The sequence below is a fragment of the Caretta caretta genome, chromosome 2, assembly GCF_965140235.1.
Source record: "Caretta caretta isolate rCarCar2 chromosome 2, rCarCar1.hap1, whole genome shotgun sequence".
Classification (NCBI taxonomy): Eukaryota; Metazoa; Chordata; order Testudines; family Cheloniidae; genus Caretta; species Caretta caretta.
Genome location: NC_134207.1, coordinates 256948781 through 256967370, shown reverse-complemented (window position 1 = coordinate 256967370; position 18590 = coordinate 256948781). Strand labels below are relative to the sequence as shown.

At 41.8% G+C, this 18590-nt stretch overlaps 1 protein-coding gene across 11 annotated transcripts in view; it reads left to right on the top strand.

Annotated features, from left to right (window-relative positions):
• The window catches only part of LOC125631202 (sodium channel protein type 5 subunit alpha-like), a 328900-nt gene that overhangs the window by 52110 nt on the left and 258200 nt on the right, over positions 1-18590 (top strand). For all 11 annotated transcript variants that reach the window (XM_075126008.1, XM_075126015.1, XM_075126014.1 and 8 more), the window contains exons 2-3: positions 2153-2471; positions 5997-6117. In XM_075126008.1, coding sequence (XP_074982109.1) covers positions 2205-2471; positions 5997-6117 — 388 coding nt within the window. In that variant the 5' untranslated portion in view covers positions 2153-2204. The remainder of the gene's footprint in view (positions 1-2152; positions 2472-5996; positions 6118-18590) is intronic.

Sequence of the window (18590 nt, the reverse complement as noted above, 5' to 3'; positions counted from 1 at the left end):
GTTCCCAAATGTACTGGCTATAGTGCTCCACCTGTATTAGGAGACCACCACTGTTAACCAACCATTTTTTGTCATTCCCTTCAGTGGTCACATAAGACATGTTTCACAGTATAAGGACAACAAGAGGATTAGCTGGCCCATGTCTCTGGTGTTATTTATGGGACTGAAAATGCCATTTGTTTGCAGTTGTGGTGTTGAGTCAGAGAACAATGAGAGTGTAAGAAAACTCATTTCTGGTTTGCTGAAAGGCTTTTGTAACTTCCTGTTTTTTCATGACAATGGCGATATAAGGAGGGGAGCAAGTTGGGAAATTTAAGGGAAGATATAACTGAAGAAGAGTGTACAGATTATCTGAACTCAAGTCAGTATACTAATTCATCTGAACCCTAGCTGTTCAGATCGGCAGCAATGTGAAGTATGATATACAGGATAATGCAAGTCATTCCCCTATGATATGTCATGATCAATGACAATCTAATGAATTCATCTTGAAAAAGTCAGAACAGGAAAAACAATAGCTATTTCAAAGACTACTTTCCTCAAATAAATTGAGTCAATAAATATGCTCTTTGTCATACAGGATCCAGTTAAGGGTTTGTTTGCTAGCAAAAATGCTGTCATCACAGAGCTTAATAGAAGCAGACTATCAGGACGTATCCGGTATAAGTAAACAAATAATATTTGAAAGCAGAGAAAAATAATAGGTAGCTAAACAAAACAGGTGTCCAGCATAAGCAGGCCAAAGCAATAGTGTACCACACCTCAAAACCTGAGTTGATTTTGTTTGTCACTGAGTTAGATTTTAATTTAGTAAGTATGGTCTTGCTGCTGTGGGTTAAAAAGCCTCTTCATTTCTCATGTAATATGTGTTTTATTGATACATATTAGAGAATGAAGATTACTCTTGCTGGCAAAACATTTCTCAGCCCACCCTCGTGTAGGGGACCATCTCAAGGCCTCTGTGCCATTTAAGTCCCACAGAAGACTTCAAAATAAGGCTTCAATGGGACTTAAACAGTGCATAGATATTGTGCAGGCTCTTGACATAGGGATGAATTCACCCCAGATTTTTTAGGAATAATGTATTTTTACATTAATTTTATCAGCTATCAGTGTGTCCTTTAGGGAAGATCTGTAAGTCCATTATTCCTCTGGTATGGTTTTGCATTTGCATTTTATTCCTGTAAGTTAATATAGATGCAAGAATTACCAGTTCCAGTCACCTATTTTCCATTCTGGCAGGAGTTGGGAATTTTGATGAGGAAGCATACTCAGGCCAAGATATATAATCTTGGGTGCCAAAAGTTAGACTTTTAAATCAATCTGTATTTAGATAACTAAATAGTAGTGGGCTGATTTTGAGAGGTGCTGAATTGGAAGTGTTGATTGCTCAGCATGTGTGAAAATCAGACCACTTTTATTAAGGTGTCCAAATATGCATTTAGGTGACTAACTTTATGCCTAACTGAACATTTGTTCCTCCACTTTTCTAGGGTAGGTTTCAGAGTAACAGCCGTGTTAGTCTGTATTCGCAAAAAGAAAAGGAGTACTTGTGGCACCTTAGAGACTAACCAATTTATTTGAGCATGAGCTTTCGTGAGCTACAGCTCACTTCATCTGTAGCTCACGAAAGCTCATGCTCAAATAAATTGGTTAGTCTCTAAGGTGCCACAAGTACTCCTTTTCTTTTTTCTAGGGTAGTGGGATGTAAAGCAGGAGAAAACTTGTAGCTGTTCAGGGCACTGATATGAATGTGGAAGATGCCTCTTCCTGACCCTGCAAGAAAATAAGTGATGTAAGAAAATATTACAGACACTTACGGTGGAGATTTTCAAATGTCCTTAAGTGACTCAAGATTCTAAATCCCAATGACTTTCAATGAGACTTAAGTGCTAAGTACATAAAGCACTTTTGAAAGTGGGATTTAGGTGCTTTTCAAAAGTCTACCCTCAATCTATAAAAGCTATTCAGATTTGATCACTCAGACAACTCCTCATTTGAATTATTTTTTCAATTAGTTTTATTTTCCCTAGTGTTTTATTGGCCACATACAATTGGGCAAAAGGTTACCTGATTGTTGCTAACTCATGCATTGTTCTGTTTGCTGGCTTGCCAATTCTCTAGTCACTTACCTTGATCCCTTTTGTTTTAGCTGTTTCCCCTACTTGGAGTAACGACCAGTACAGAAGAAGCAGGATGAAAAGATGGCCGACTTCTTGTTACCACCAGGTTCTAATAGCTTCCACCGGTTCACACCTGAATCCTTGGCCGCTATTGAGAAGCGAATTGCAGAGAAACTTGCAAGGAATGCCAAGCAGGAATACAGAGATCAGCCAGATGATGAAGAAAAGCCTCAGCCACAGTTTGACTTACAAGCTTGCAAAAAGTTGCCTGATATCTATGGGACTCTTCCTCCAGAGCTCATTGGGGAACCACTGGAGGATCTTGACCCTTACTACAGTGACCACAAGGTTAGAGCCTTCAGAAGCATGTGTTGTTTTACATTTGCTTTCTAAGATGGGAGATATTTTATGCGGGGACTCTGGTTTTGTCTTTCCTCGCTCAGTAAAAATGGTTTCTTCTGGTTTAAGGATTGGAGAGCTAATGAGGGCAGAACTTCCTCCGGAGAACTAAACAGAGGGGCATAGTGGAATAAAAGCTTAGCTCAAGTAACATTGCATATGAATATACAGTGTTATGTGAGAAGAGAACATTAAATGAGTTAAATGAAATTGTGGGTTCCATCTACTGTACCTTCCTCTCTTTGCATGAAATTCATGCCAGGACCAAGGTCCTGTGCATTATTAAGCCTAACTTAAGCCCTTCTTGTTAAGGGTTTATGTGGTTCCTTGGGCCTTTTGCTGGCCTTCTGCACAGGAGGGACTATCACCTACATAGCGTAAGAGGTATATATGCAAACCATTCTTGAAAAGTGAAATTCATTTTTCTGCAGAGGGACAGCAAAAGCCCAGGCACCATTTCAGCCTCATTTAAAGTGTCAAAATAGGACTTATGGTGGGATTTAACTGGTGCAGTGTGCTGGCCCTCTGCACCAGGGTGGATTTCATTCTGGAGTGAATATCACCTGGTGAGAATCGTGTGGGCTGGACCAGAGCCACTACAGTACAAGCAGCTCCCTCAAAAGGCTGTTGACTGCATGACTGCGTAACTTGCTTTCCTGTACTTCAAACATGTTATAACATGGATGAGAAAATAACACCCACAAACGAGCATTCTGAGAACTTTCAATTTTTTGATGTATTCCTCTAGACTGTATGTTTCTCCCATAAACCTGTACATGAAATTACTATATGTTTCCTTGATGTAATCACTGGCATTTTTGTTCCTACGTTGTACAAACTTAAATAGAAAAAGTAACAAAAGTTAAATAGACACAGAAGTAGATTATTTACTTGAGATGCCTGGAATCAGTCTATAATAATCTGTGGCTATTTAAATACAGCGTGCCCAGGCAGAAGCAACAGGACATTGCTGTAGTATTTTAGTCTTGAAAGCCAGATTCTTGATGGGTAAGTTCCAAAATTGCTTAAAGCTCACATTTGAACTGCCCTGATCTTGCTGCCCCCACATGCAGGTCAGTCTCTCTGTGCGCAGTTAGGGCATTTATTGGCTGCCTAGCTGTTTTCAGTCCCCTGCTCTGCTGGCAGCATGAAGGAAGAGCAGCGTAAGAGATTCCGCACTAATTTTCTGCCATCTGAGGATCCCTTTTGCTTGGGGTGACCTTGGGGTGAACCTTTTAGTCCCATCCTCATTGGCTATGGGGTCAGACAGTGCTGGCAGTGGGGTGCTCATTCTATGTGAGAATTTGGCCAGGAATGAAACAAGGAATTAGTGGAGGGTATTATGCATGAACAGGCTCCTGTATGCAGATGACATACCAATTAGTGCATCCTCAAATGGAAGATCTAGAAGAAATATTAAACCAGTAGTATGACTAGCTAAAATGGCATCTGATGAAAATGAGCATGACTAAGATTGAGGTCATGTGGGCAGTGGAGATGCCACAGGGAAACTAGATATAGAGATTAATGGAGTCAGACTAAACCAGCTTGACCAGTTCAAGTACTTCTGTGCATGGGAAGATGGCAAGTTTGGTCAGATATAGTTCAGATTGGAGAGCACTGGAAGAGTTTGAATGTGGTACAATTGAGATTGGGGAGTGCTGGAAGAGCATAGAATAACATCACAGGGGTTGTGAATGACAAGCATATGCCACTGAGACTAAAATCCCAACTGTACAGAACAGTGGTGCACCCCACAATGCTGTATAGTGCAGAAGCATGGGTGACAAAAGAGATAGTAACTTTGATGCTTAGAGGTGTTTGAGATGAGATGTCTTTGCCCATTAGAGGAGTTTCACAAAGACAGAATTCGAAATGCAAGTATTAGGATGGAAATCAAAGTTGTGATGTGGCTGACAAAATCCAAGAAATGCAACTCTATGGATTTGGACACATGCGGAGGATGAATGAAGACCTGGTGAAAATAGCATGGGAAGAGAGGGTGATAGGAAAGAAACTCAGAGGAAAGGTGAGGAAGCAATGGATGGGCTGTATCAAAGAAGATGGAAAGCAGGAAGTCCTTAGTGCTAATGATGACTTGACCCCAGCTGATGAGATAAGAGGAAGAAGATAATTATTATGCAAGAGCATATCCATCCTAGTTCAGACAGATCAATTTGTCTTTGTCATAACCATACAGCTAAGGGTAGCCTAGAATTCCTCCTTACCTGTAAGGGGTTAAGAAGCTCAAATTGGGACCTGACCCAAAGGGCCAATGGGGAGAGAAGATACTTTCAAATCTTGCGGGGGGAGAGGGGAAGGCTTTATTGGTGTGTTCTCTGGGGAAAGCAGAGAAGCATCAGGTCAAAAAACTCCTTCTCCTATAAACCATCCTGTACAAGTCTCTGATATTACAAAAAGAGTAAGTAAATAAGGCAAGGCGCATTAGATTACCTTTTGTTTTCAACTTGTGAATTTTCCCTTTGCTAGAGGGAGGTTTATCCAAGTTTTTTGTAACTTTAAGGTTTTGCCTAGATGGGAATCCTCTGTGCTTTGAATCTGATTACCCTGTAAAGTATTTTCCATCCTGATTTTACAGAGATGATTCTTTTACCTTTTCTTTAATTAAAATTCTTCTTTTAAGAACCTGACTGATTTTTCATTGTTCTTAAGATCCAAGGGTTTGGGTGTGTGTTCACCTGTACCAATTGGTGAGGATATTATTCTCAAGCCTTCCTCAGGAAAGGGGGTGTAGGGCTTGGGGGAATATTTTGGGGGAATAGGACTCCAAGTGGTCCTTTCCCTGGTTCTTTGTCTAAATCACTTGGCGGTGGCAGCATACTGTTCAAGGACAAGGCGGAATTTGTGCCTTGGGAAAGTTTTTAACCTAAGCTGGTAAAAATAAGCTTGGGGGCCTTTCATGCGGGACCCCACATCTGTACCCCAGAGTTCAGAGTGGGGAAGGAACCATGACAGTCTTCATTAAGACGACACCCTGAACTATCCTGGAGCTTGTGAGTTTGTTGGGTTGATGTGGCTCTCGAGAGCAGGCCATGCTATAGGATGGGATTCTCATGGCCTGGTCCTGCAAGGTGCTGAGCATCCTGACTCGCCATAACAAGGTCATCAGTTACCACACACTTCAGAATAAATGCAGTGTCTCAAACACCACCGTGGGTGACACAGGGTTTCAGAGGAATCTGCATAGGACAGGAAGGAATTTTCAGCTCAGAGGGAGGTGAAGAGGGAAGTTTGGGGCATTTTTCCTGAGGTGGGCAAAGACTCTGCATTTGGAAAGGTCTTTTGAGGAACTGTTCATTGCGTGAATGGAAATTCACAACTGGAAGGATCTGGGAAGGGAATTAAGGGCACTGAGATGGGAGGGAATCTGCAGTTGGGAACTGAGTGAGAGGGCCCTGATGTATAAATGCAAACACTAAATGTTCTCATTTAATTTTCCATTTTGTTTTTCAGACATTTATAGTACTGAACAAAGGGAAGACAATCTTTCGATTTAGTGCCACTCCTGCCTTGTATATACTTAGTCCTTTCCATCCAGTCAGAAGAGCAGCAATTAAAATTTTGGTACATTCATATCCTTTCAGGTGACTTCCCACCTTCTGATGTTATCTGATACAAGCGGATGTGGGTATGAAATTATTTGGTTTTATCAAGCTGTTTGACAGCTGCATATTTGATTTCATTTACTACAGACATAACTAGAAATGTGTTAGATTTTTCCTAAATAAGATGCGTAAAATGGCTTTTATGGGAAATACAGAGCTAAACCCTACTTGTCTTACTCATGCAAACAGCCCCATTGACTTAGATGAGACTGCTTGTGTGAATGAAGTTGAGCAAGGTTTGGCCCAGAGTTAGTAAGAGAGGGCACCTTTGGGAGTTAGTGCAGGAGATTTGCTGTGATACATCAGGGGAAGCTAACCAGGATAAATTCCATCTGTCCCCTTCCCCAGTCAGAAGCAAACTTCACACATGTGATAATTCTCTGGTGGGATGCATGCATAGCTCCTTCACATCCTCATGGGCTGTCCTTGTGGTTGAGTGAATACAAAACTGTGTGGGGCTAACACTACTGCTGGCACTAGACATCCCACAGTAGGTGACGAGAAGGCAGGATCATTGTCTCCTCACCAAATCTATATTGACCAGCAAATTGTGGAAAGAAAGGCACAATGCACTTTCAGAAGGAAAGCTGGGTGCTGTTGCTGGGGATGGTGTGATTGCACCCTTACATGTCCCAATGCAGAGTAATCCTTAAAAGGTACGAGCCTGCACTCAGACCCAAAAACGTCTTTAGGTCCTTCCCCATAACCTCTTACTCATTTCACTGATGACAGGATACGGAATTTAGAACCTCACCCACACAGTGATTCAGAATTCGTAGAATGCAACTTAAATGAGGTGAGCTGCTGTAGCCCTGAGGAAGGAGACAAGCATACATCTGAATTCTTGCAAGTTAAATAATCTAAACAAAGAAAATTGTTCTGCAGTGTTAATGCTGAACAATTTACCAAGGGTCATGTTGGATTCTCCATCACTGACAATTTTTAAATTAAGATTGGATGTTTTTTTTAAAAGATCTGCTCTGGGAATTATTTGGGGCAAGTTCTATGGCTTGTGTTATACAGGAAGTCAGACTAGATGATCACAATGTTCCCTTCTGGTCTTGGAATCTATGAAAATGATTATTTAAAAAATTAAACACTTACACTCAATAGTCCAAGACCTGGCTTGTTAAAAATGTACATCACGGGCCAGATCTTCAGATGGTGTAAATTAGTGTAGCTCAGTTAAAGTCAAGGGTCTATTCCCATCTGAGGCCCTGGCCCAATATCTGTCTATGTAACTGAACAAATACACTATTATGTCTTATCAAAAAACAACAATGTAATGCATGAGTATTCATTTATGACAATAGTTACAAAAATATTTTATCTGACACTTTAAAAGTTAAAGATCTGGATAGTATAATATTTTAAAAGTATGGGCCCAGATCCTTTTCTCATTTAAGTCCATGAGAGTTTTTTCCATAAACATCATTAGCGATAGCACTTGGATCCAAAGTTTGAAGCTTTCTGAGACACAAATGGGATATTTAATCTCTGAGTGAAATTCGCCCTTGTGCAGAGAGCCAGCACAAAGTCTCAGAGTAGTAGCCATGTTAGTCTGTATTTGAAAAAAGGAAAGGAGTACTTGTGGCACCTTAGAGACGAACAAATTTATTTGAGCATAAGCTTTCGTGAGCTACAGCTCACTTCATCGGATGCATTCAGCGGAAAAACAGTGGGGAGATTTATATACTGAGAGAACATGAAACAATGGGTGTTACCATACACACTGTAACCAGAGTGATCACTTAAGGTGAGCTATTACCCGCAGGAGAGCCGGGGGGGGGGGGGAACCTTTTGTAGTGATAATCAAGATGGGCCATTTCCAGCAGTTGACAAGAACATCTGAGGAACAGTGGGAGGTGGGGGTGGGGGATAAACATGGGGAAATAGTTTTACTTTGTGTAATGACCCATCCACTCCCAGGCTCTATTCAAGCCTAAGTTAATTGTATCCAGTTTGCAAATTAATTCCAGTTCAGCAGTCTCTCATTGGAGTCTGTTTCTGAAGTTTTTTTGTTGAAGTATTGCCACTTTTAGGTCTGTAATCGAGTGACCAGAGAGATTGAAGTGTTCTCCAACTGGTTTTTTAATGTTATAATTCTTGACGTCTGATTTGTGTCCATTTATTCTTTTATGTAGAGACTGTCCAGTTTGACCAATGTACATAGCAGAGGGGCATTGCTGGCACATAATGGCATATATCACATTGGTAGATGTGCAGGTGAACGAGCCTCTGATGGTGTGGCTGATGTGAGTAGGCCCTGTGATGGTGTCCCCGGTGAATAGATATGTGGACAGAGTTGGCAATGGGCTTTGTTGCAAGGATAGGTTCCTGGGTTAGTGGTTCTGTTGTGTGGTGTCTGGTTGCTGGTGAGTATTTGCTTCAGGTTTGGGGGCTGTCTGTAAGCAAGGACTGGCCTGTCTCCCAAGATCTGTGAGATGATGGGTCGTCCTTCAGGATAGGTTGTAGATCCTTGAAGATGTGTTGGAGAGGTTTCATTTGGGGGCTGAAGGTGATGGCTAGTGGCGTTCTGTTATTTTCTTTGTTGGGCCTGTCCTGTAGTAGGTGATTTCTGGGTACTCTTCTGGCTCTGTCAATCTGTTTCTTCACTTCAGCAGGTGGGTATTGTAGTTGTAAGAATGTTTGATAGAGATCTTGTAGGTGTTTGTCTCTGTCTGAGGGGTTGGAGCAAATGCGGTTGTATCATAGAGCTTGGCTGTAGACAATGGATCGTGTGGTGTGGTCTGGATGAAAACTGGAGGCATGTAGGTAGGAATAGCGGTCAGTAGGTTTCCGGTATAGGGTGGTGTTTCTGTGACCATCACTTATTAGCACCGTAGTTTCCAGGAAGTGGATCTCTTGTGTGGACTGGTCCAGGCTGAGGTTGATGGTGGGATGGAAATTGTTGAAATCATGGTGGAATTCCTCAAGGGCTTCTTTTCCATGGGTCCAGATGATGAAGATGTCATCAGTGTAGCGCAAGTAGAGTAGGGGCATTAGAGGATGAGAGCTGAGGAAGTGTTGTTCTAAGTCAGCCATAAAAATGTTGGCATACTGTGGGGCTATGCAGATACCCATAGCAGTGCCGCTGATTTGAAGGTATACATTGTCTCCAAATGTGAAATAGTTATGGGTGAGGACAAAGTTCAGCCACCAGGTTTGCCGTGACATTATCGGGGATACTGTTCCTGATGGCTTTAGTCCATCTTTGTGTGGAATGTTAGTGTAGAGGACTTCTACATCCATAGTGGCCAGGATGGTGTTTTCAAGATCACCGATGGATTGTAGTTTCCTCAGGAAGTCAGTGGTGTGTCGAAGGTAGCTGGGAGTGCTGGTAGCGTAGGGCCTGAGGAGGGAGTCTACATAGCCAGACAATCCTGCTGTCAGGGTGCCAATGCCTGAGATGATGGGGCGTCCAGGATTTCCAGGTTTATGGATCTTGGTTAGCAGATAGAATACCCCTGGTCGGGGTTCTAGGGGTGTGTCAGTGTGGATTTGTTTTTGTGTTTTTTCAGGGAGTTTTTTGAGCAAATGCTGTAGTTTCTTTTGGTAACTCTCAGTGGGATCAGAGGGTAATGGCTTGTAGAAAGTGGTGTTGGAGAGCTGCCTAGCAGCCTCTTGTTCATATTCCGACCTATTCATGATGACAACAGCACCTCCTTTGTCAGCCTTTTTGATTATGATGTCGAAGTTGTTTCTGAGGCTGTGGATGGCATTGTGTTCTGCACGGCTGAGGTTATGGGGCAAGTGATGCTGCTTTTCCACAATTTCAGCCCGTGCACGTCGGCGGAAGCACTCTGTGTAGAAGTCCAGTCTGTTGTTTCGACCTTCAGGAGGAGTCCACCCAGAATCCTTCTTTTTGTAGTCTTGGTAGGAAGCTCTCTGTGGGTTAGTATGTTCAGAGGTGTGTTGGAAATATTCCTTGAGTCGGAGGTGTCGAAAATATTCTTTGAAAATAGGATTCTAGGTCACCACAGAACTGTATCATGTTCGTGGGGGTGGAGGGGCAGAAGGAGAGGCCCCGAGATAGGACAGATTCTTCTGCTGGGCTAAGAGTATAGTTGGATAGATTAACAATATTGCTGGGTGGGTTAAGGGAACCACTGTTGTGGCCCCTTGTGGCATGTAGAAGTTTAGATAGTTTAGTGTCCTTTTTCTTTTGTAGAGAAGCAAAGTGTGTGTTGTAAATGGCTTGTCTAGTTTTTGTAAAGTCCAGCCACGAGGAAGTTTGTGTGGAAGGTTGGTTTTTTAAGAGAGTATCCAGTTTTGAGAGCTCATTCTTAATCTTTCCCTGTTTGCTGTAGAGGATGTTGATCAGGTGGTTCCTCAGTTTCTTCGAGAGCGTGTGGCACAAGCTGTCAGCATCGTCTGTGTGGTATGTAGATTGTAATGGATTTTTTACCTTCAGTCCTTTTGGTATGATATCCATCTGTTTGCATTTGGAAAGGAAGATGATGTCTGTCTGTATCTGCTTGAGTTTTTTCATGAAGTTGATAGATTTCCACTCCATACGGCTAAATTCAGTGCCTTGCATAATCACAGGTTTCAGAGTAGCAGCCATGTTAGTCTGTATTCGCAAAAAGAAAAGGAGTACTTGTGGCACCTTAGAGACAAACAAATTTATTTGAGCATAAGCTTTCGTGAACTACAGCTCACTTCTTCGGATGCATTCAGTGGAAAATACAGATCTTGGGAAACAGGCCAGTCCTTGCTTACAGACAGCCCCCAAACCTGAAGCAAATACTCACCAGCAACCACACACCACACAACAGAACCACTAACCCAGGAACCTATCCTTGCAACAAAGCCCGTTGCCAACTCTGTCCACATATCTATTCACCGGGAACACCATCACAGGGCCTACTCACATCAGCCACACCATCAGAGGCTCGTTCACCTGCACATCTACCAATGTGATATATGCCATCATGTGCCAGCAATGCCCCTCTGCCATGTACATTGGTCAGACTGGACAGTCTCTACGTAAAAGAATAAATGGACACAAATCAGACGTCAAGAATTATAACATTAAAAAACCAGTTGGAGAACACTTCAATCTCTCTGGTCACTCGATTACAGACCTAAAAGTGGCAATATTTCAACAAAACAACTTCAGAAACAGACTCCAATGAGAGACTGCTGAATTGGAATTAATTTGCAAACTGGATACAATTAACTTAGGCTTGAATAGAGCCTGGGAGTGGATGGGTCATTACACAAAGTAAAACTATTTCCCCATGTTTATCCCCCCACCCCACCCCACACTGTTCCTCAGACGTTCTTGTCAACTGCTGGAAATGGCCCACCTTGATTATCACTACAAAAGGTTTTTTTTACCCCCCTCTCGCCTGCTGGTAATAACTCACCTTAAGTGATCACTCTGGTTACAGTGTGTATGGTAACAACCATTGTTTCATGTTCTCTCAGTATATAAATCTCCCCACTGTATTTTCCGCTGAATGCATCCGATGAAGTGAGCTGAAGCTCACGAAAGCTTATGCTCAAATAAATTTGTTCGTCTCTAAGGTGCCACAAGTACTCCTTTTCTTTTAGCACAAAGTCTGTGCACCACATAGGTCTCACTTAAGCCCTCAGGCAGTGTATAGGCCTTGTGCTGGCATGGTTAGCCCAGGTGAAATTCACCCAGACAAACATAATTCATTTCAGTCAGTTTGAAAGTAAATGGGACTGGATGACATGCACACCTCACTATCCACTTGAACTGGATCCTCTACTTGATTCCACCATAACTTCATTTGTATTCCAAATAACACAACTCCCACTCTTCAGTCATTTCTGATCATGTTTCCTGTGTCTTATGAAGAAGAGACCTTGAAGGAGACATGGTTCTTTCTTTTGTCCAAATGGCTCTGATTGTGCCATGTGGTGGATCAGGAGAGTCATGTGACTGTGTGTACATCATGGGAAACATAGTTCAGCCTGGGAGTTTGGCCCATAAGAGACACTGGGGACATGAGCCACTCAAACAACAACTCCCATGAGGCACACCTATGTGGTAAAAGATTACTCTATTTTGTTTATATGAACATCTATTATCAGTACCACTGCCTTCTTTTTGCTTTATCAGCTTCTCCCAAGGTCTCACAAAGGTTCCAGTATTGATAGCCACACTGAGAACTCAGAGAATCCACACATAGCTAAAATGACTAGATGATATTTTAGTATGAGCCCATTCCGTAGGAGCAGTGACCATAGCGACAAAAGAGTAATAATAGGCATTAAGGAGATATCACAGAATTATTGATTTATTATCAAATTCAGCAAATTCCCTTTAAATGGATACATCATCCAGTGGAAGAAATAGTTCATGCTCTTAAGTCTATGTTGCTCTCAGAGAAAATATCTGTGAAGGTTCAGATGACAATAGTTCAACTTAAAAATGAACAGATAATACCATCCAAGACATTTCCAAGGTTACTAAGAACCTTGGGGTTGTGCAGAGACATTTCATTATGACTCAAGATTCACCTGAGAACAGTTCAACACTTGCTGCTGGAAGCTGGGGCACAGCTCTGTTCACCGTTACATTAGTGCAACTTCGCTGAAGTCAGTCAAGATCAATGGAATTGCACTGGTCTGAGAGAAGAATTTGGTAACTACAATCTGTTAACAGAAAGAATAAATGCACAACTCTCAGTTATAGGTCTGGGGGCCCATTCTGCACTCACACACAACCATGCAACCCCAAGTGAAACCAATAGAGATTGTGTATGTATTGCAGAGGGCAGAAATATGTCCTCGGTCAGAAGCTGCCTGAAGTGGTGGTGACTCAAATGATGATAATGCAGGTAGAGCCAGTCTCAGTACCTTCAAGAGTCAAAGCAGTGAGAGCTTGGGGTGTGCACTTCAGAGACATGTTAGAACAAGAAATATGGTCAGATCAGGAGCATAATTTTTTGGGAGTGAAATGCCATAAAGCTAACAACATTTTAGTTCCAGAAACACTTCAGTTACACCTTACTAACAGCTGTCTCATATAGCAACAAGCAGAAGGAGGGAAGGAAGAGATCGAGTCTCACTAGGATGGTAGTAGAGTTCCTACATTAGGCAGCACATCGTTTTCAGTCGATAAACACTATTTACATCAAGAGAACTCTAAATTCAAAGGGCAACTGGATAAACAGGAAGTCAATATTCCAAGCTGAATGGAGCCTCAATTGGCAAGTACTCAAGCAGATAATATCACAGACATGAACTCAGGAACTGGATCTATTGCCTTGCATGAAAATATTAAGCGGTCTTTTTTCCTGAAGAGTGTTAGCAAATGGGTGCACTGTCACAAAAGTGTCTGAAGCAACTTGTTTAGTAGATACCATCTCTCCATTTCCAATTATTGAACATATAGTGCAAGTGGAAGAGAATGGCACAGGAGGCAGAAGAAAGAATCCTCTTCCAAACAGGATGAGGAGCCCAAGGTTCTTGGATGAAACAGATTTATCTACAGCTCCTCCTCTGGGATTTCCATAGAGAGAGGACCTAATTTTTCAGGGACCTATACAGCCTTGCTAGTCCAATTTATCTTTGACAATCTGGCTATTTAGAAAGATGTTCTACTAGGAAGAAAATGAATAGGATTTGATAACACTTTGTTAATTGAAGTAATTTGCATTATTACTGTGTTTTAGGCATGTTTTTTTTAATCTTCTCATCCATTTAATGCGTTCAGATTCAAATCCATTATTTGATGCGGCCATATTCTTGAGAACATCAGGCTTATGTACATTCTCAAAAGGCAGGAATATATTTCAAATGCCATTTGGAGGAAGAGGTTGTCTTTGGGGTGAGGTGGGCCTACTCCAGGGGCCTTTCTTCCCATATCAGGATTAGTCTGCAAGGAGATGGATATGTCTTCTTCTCTTCCTCCTTCTATAAGAGTGGTGTTTGTGAGGAAGGACCCGCTTCCACTTCCAATCTCGTGGTACTGAGGCTAGATCATACCTTGAAGGGAGACAAGTCTGGCCACACTCCTAAATGGGGGACACCAAAGTCACCTCTAATGTGTGTTGGAGAGATAAAGGGCCATTTATGCTTTTATATGATATATCAGTTCCCATCTCCTATCATGATAGAAGACATTGTGGCAGTGCATTTTGTCCCATTAGGACAGGCAAGGGAGGCGCACATAAATGGAACACCTGATCACTTTTCTTGCTGGTACCAGCTTTCTCCCAGATTGTACCAGCCTCCTGTCACTACTCTTGTTGGAAGTCAGTAATGTTAGAGATTATTGCCCTCTGGAGGAGACTGTTTCCACTGTCACAAGCTCAAGACTGAATCTTTTTAGTCCTCATCCATGGGCAGCTGTATTTTTATGAGGAAATTCTGCATTAAGGCAGGGGGACAGGAAACATGTCTCTGGCAGATATATAAGGCCATTTGAATCTGTTCAGCAATTTGGAATGTTATAATAGGTCCCAAGAGAAGATGGATTCGTGGGAAGAGGATAGTTCAAAGGGGCACAATAAATTCAGTTCTCTAAAAACACCATGCACCTGTATTCTTATTTTGGGGTTCTAGCTTACTAGTATGATACCAGTGGAACTCTCATGGATCATAGGACTTTGACCCTGGAGGGAAGTGGTAATGGGTTAGAACACAAGCCACATCCCCTAGCGTCCATAGTGCACCATCCCTTGGTGGGTATAAATTCCAGTATTGCAGATAACTTCGTGATTGCTGTAGCTTCTGGTCACTCTAGCTCCTCAGATCTACTGTATCCTTTTCAATACTTACCCCTTCCTTTCAGTTCAGTGAGTTGCTTGAATTGTTAGGCCCTTGCCATGGCATGTGTGTTGATGGTTCTGGCACTTGGTCTAGGGAATCTCATCACTTCGGCACTCAACTGCAATGGCCTTGGTTCCCATTCTTGGTGATTGGTGCCTTCCTTTGACAGTTTCTCCAGGTGATTTCAAATCGACATATTCAGAGAGAGATTGGTTTGAGTTTTGGGTTCTGCCCATGACAGTAAAAGGGTGGGGAAGGTGAGAAGTGAAGTTTGAGTTCAGATCCAAAGCTCAAGGACTGAGAAGATTGGCCTGGCGTTTTTGTTTGGGGCAATCAGTAGTTCTAACTTGCCAAAGAATAGTGGGGACTAGTGCAAAATGGCAGTCCAACAAAATTTGGATTAATAATAAAAAAAAGTTCTTAGACGCTCTAATTTGTATGCCTAAAGCTTAGGTATCTGTTCTTCATCCATGTTTAAGGCACTTAAATAAAAACAGCCTAGTCTTCAAAGATGCTGAGCACTTGACTTCAGTGCAAGTTGATCATGCTCAGCGCTTTTGAAGATTAGGCTGCTTTCCTTAAGGAGCCAAAATATGGATATAGATGCCTAACTTTATGCATCCAAGTTTGAAAAAGTTGGTGTAAATTCCATAAGGTGGTGAACTGTTTTAGCTCATCCCATCAGAGTCTCTAATCCCTGTGATGTGCACACCAGTAGGCTATCAAGTACCTTAAACAGATCTCTCTACTATATTGTGCATGTCTCTTTCTAGATATTTCTGTTGGTGTATCTTGGGAGAGACCAGGAGAGACAGGTGAAATTTGAGTCAACCAGACAATTTTTCAAACTTGGAGATCTTTCCGAGTATTACACCCTGGGATCTTTCACTGGGGACAAGCACTTCTCAACACCTTTTGTGATTCTGAAAGTGTAAAAACATCTTCTGGAATGAGTAAATTCTAGGAGTCAGAGTAAATAGCAATTGTCGGGCTAGCAGATGGATACTTAACAACAGATGGTGTCACTGATCTGAATAGGCCTGATCTTTTCTAATTCTCAAAACTAAGCAGGTTTGGGCCTGGTTAGTAACTGATGGTTAACTGCATGGGAGGATACCTTGTGTTCTAGGGTTGTTGCTTCTTTATATTAGCAATGTCTCTCTCTAAAACATTCTTTGTTTATTAAAGGATATGGAGGAAATTGGGCAGAACTATATTTAGAGCTGGAATGTGGATTGAGAATTCTTGACTATTTAACACTGAAATCATAGAAATGTAGGGTTGGAAGGGACCTTGAGAGGTCATCAAATCTAGCCCCTTACACTGAGGCAGACCCAGTAAACCTAGACCATTCCTACCAGCTGTCTGTCTAACCTGTTCTTAAAAACTTCCAATGACGGGAACGCCTTTGGAAGCCTGTTCCACTTAACTACCATTATAGCTGGAAAGTTTTCCCTAATATCTAAACTAAATCTCACTTGCCGCAAATTGAGCCCATTACTACTTGTTGTACCTTTAGTGGACATGGAGAAGTACTGATCTCTGTCCTCTTTATAGCAGCCCTTAACATATTTGAAAACTTATCAGGTGCCCCCTGGGTGGTCTTTTCTCAAGAGCAAACATGCCCAGATTTTTAATCTTTCCTCATAGGTCAGGTTTTCTAAACTTTTTTTTTTTTTTTTTTTTTTGCTTTTCTCTGGACTCTCTCCAGTTTGTCCACATCTTTCCTAAAGTGTGACACCCAGAAATGGACACAGTACTCCAGCTGAGACCTCATCAGTGCTGAGTAGAACAGGACAGTTACCTCCCATGTCTTACGTATAATAATTCTGTTAACGCACCCCAGTTTTGCAGCTTTTTCACAACAGCATCATATTGATGGTTCTTATTCAATCTGTGATCTACTAAAACCCCAGATTGTTTTCAGCAGTGCTACCACCTAGGTCCTAACCAATTTTGACGTTGTGCATTTGATTTTTCCTTCCTACTTGCAAAGCACTACACTTACCTTCGCTAAATTTCCTCCTTTTGATTTCAGACCAATTCTCCAATTTGTCAGTGTTTGTTCTGAATTTTAATCCTGTCCTCCAAACTGCTTGCAACCCCTCCCAGGTTGTTGTCATCTGCAAATTTTCAGTGTTAGTATTGTGAATAATTTATGAAGACATGGTCATCTTAACTGTTTTCCTGGGGAATGTATCTTTACTTCAAGCACCAGCCAACAATAAGTCTGACTAAGGGGCTGGTTCTGCATGAACATATACTTGGCTTCTGTTTTATGTACCTTCACACAAGCTAATTTTAAGGGACTTGAGTGGAAGCTAGCAAACTTCTGTTGAATTTGGCCTTTTGATATAAAGAGTTGTGTCCTACTGTCTGTTTTAGTGAGTGTTTGTCTGTGATATGCCTTTGACCCAGTGGAAGCAGGATCAGCCCGTAAGACCAGGTTTTCAAGAGAGTTCAGCACCCAGCAGCTCCGATTTGGGCACCAGAATGGAGTGGCCAGATTTTCAGATGTGCTGAGCATGCAGCTCAAACCTCAGTGGAAGCTGCTGAATGCTGAGTACTTTTGAAATTCTTGCCACTTCAGTCTGGAACTGAAGTGGAAGTAGAGCTCTTTTGAACACCTGGCCTCAGTTGCGAGGGCTGAACACACTTGAAACTCTGGCCTTATTACAGTGCCTAGGTCACGTATAGATTGATCTTCAAGTTAAAATAAAAACTGGTATAAAATCAAATATTTTAACAATATTTTATATATGAATATTTATTTTTTTAATGAATAGGACAAAAATCTCACTGTCAATAAAGTGAAATGCCACCTAAGCACCTCCCTTGTCCATGTGTAATTTCTCAGTTTGTAGGTTGTACTGGCCTTCAAGCTGCTTTGTGCTGCTAAAGTGGGGCCCTGAATGTGATGACCCCCCCTCAAGTGGTTAAATTATTTTCATTGGTCCCAAGAGCATTGCACTATGTAACATTTTAAAGCAGAAGCTAATCCAAGACCCTTATGAACAGCCCTGCTTTTGCCTTTCCCTACAAACCCTCCTCCTCCTACACAATTCAGTTATTACTTGCTTGTTTGTGTAACTACCTATGCACAAAAATCTCCAATATTCCGTGAGAGGTTTCTTTCAATCTTGTCTTTGATAATGTCCATAGTAACTCCTTTCCCTTGTGTGGCATTGGAAAAAGGAAATTCTTAATGGATGTTCTCACATACGTCAGCTTTGGTTATCATAGATTAAAGAAGTAACTTTAAAGGAGAAAGTTAATGTTGAAATAGCCTGTGTCCAGTAAATCTGAGGAGATGTTATGGTGGTTGTTGTATGGGCCATCTAAGAAAGACTCCTATGTAAGTTTGGGGGAAAACAGTGATTTGCCAGGGTGAACTGTGAGGAAAGCCAGAAAAACTCAGCCGCGGACCAAGACATAGACAAGTGTTATCTGTTTTGGTTGTAGAGAAGTGGGCCATATATAAAGGCATTGTCCTCAGAGGAAATGTGCTTACTGCAGGAAGAGATGCAGGGACCTGAGTAAGCAATGGAAGAAAGGAGTGTAGAATGATATGAATGCACATGACAGTCTGAATACCCACAAGGCAGGTGAACCAGGGGTGGTGCTGATGACAAAGAAGGAACAGCCATTCAAGAGAGCTGCACGGAAAAGGCAAGAGAGATTAGGGTGGAAA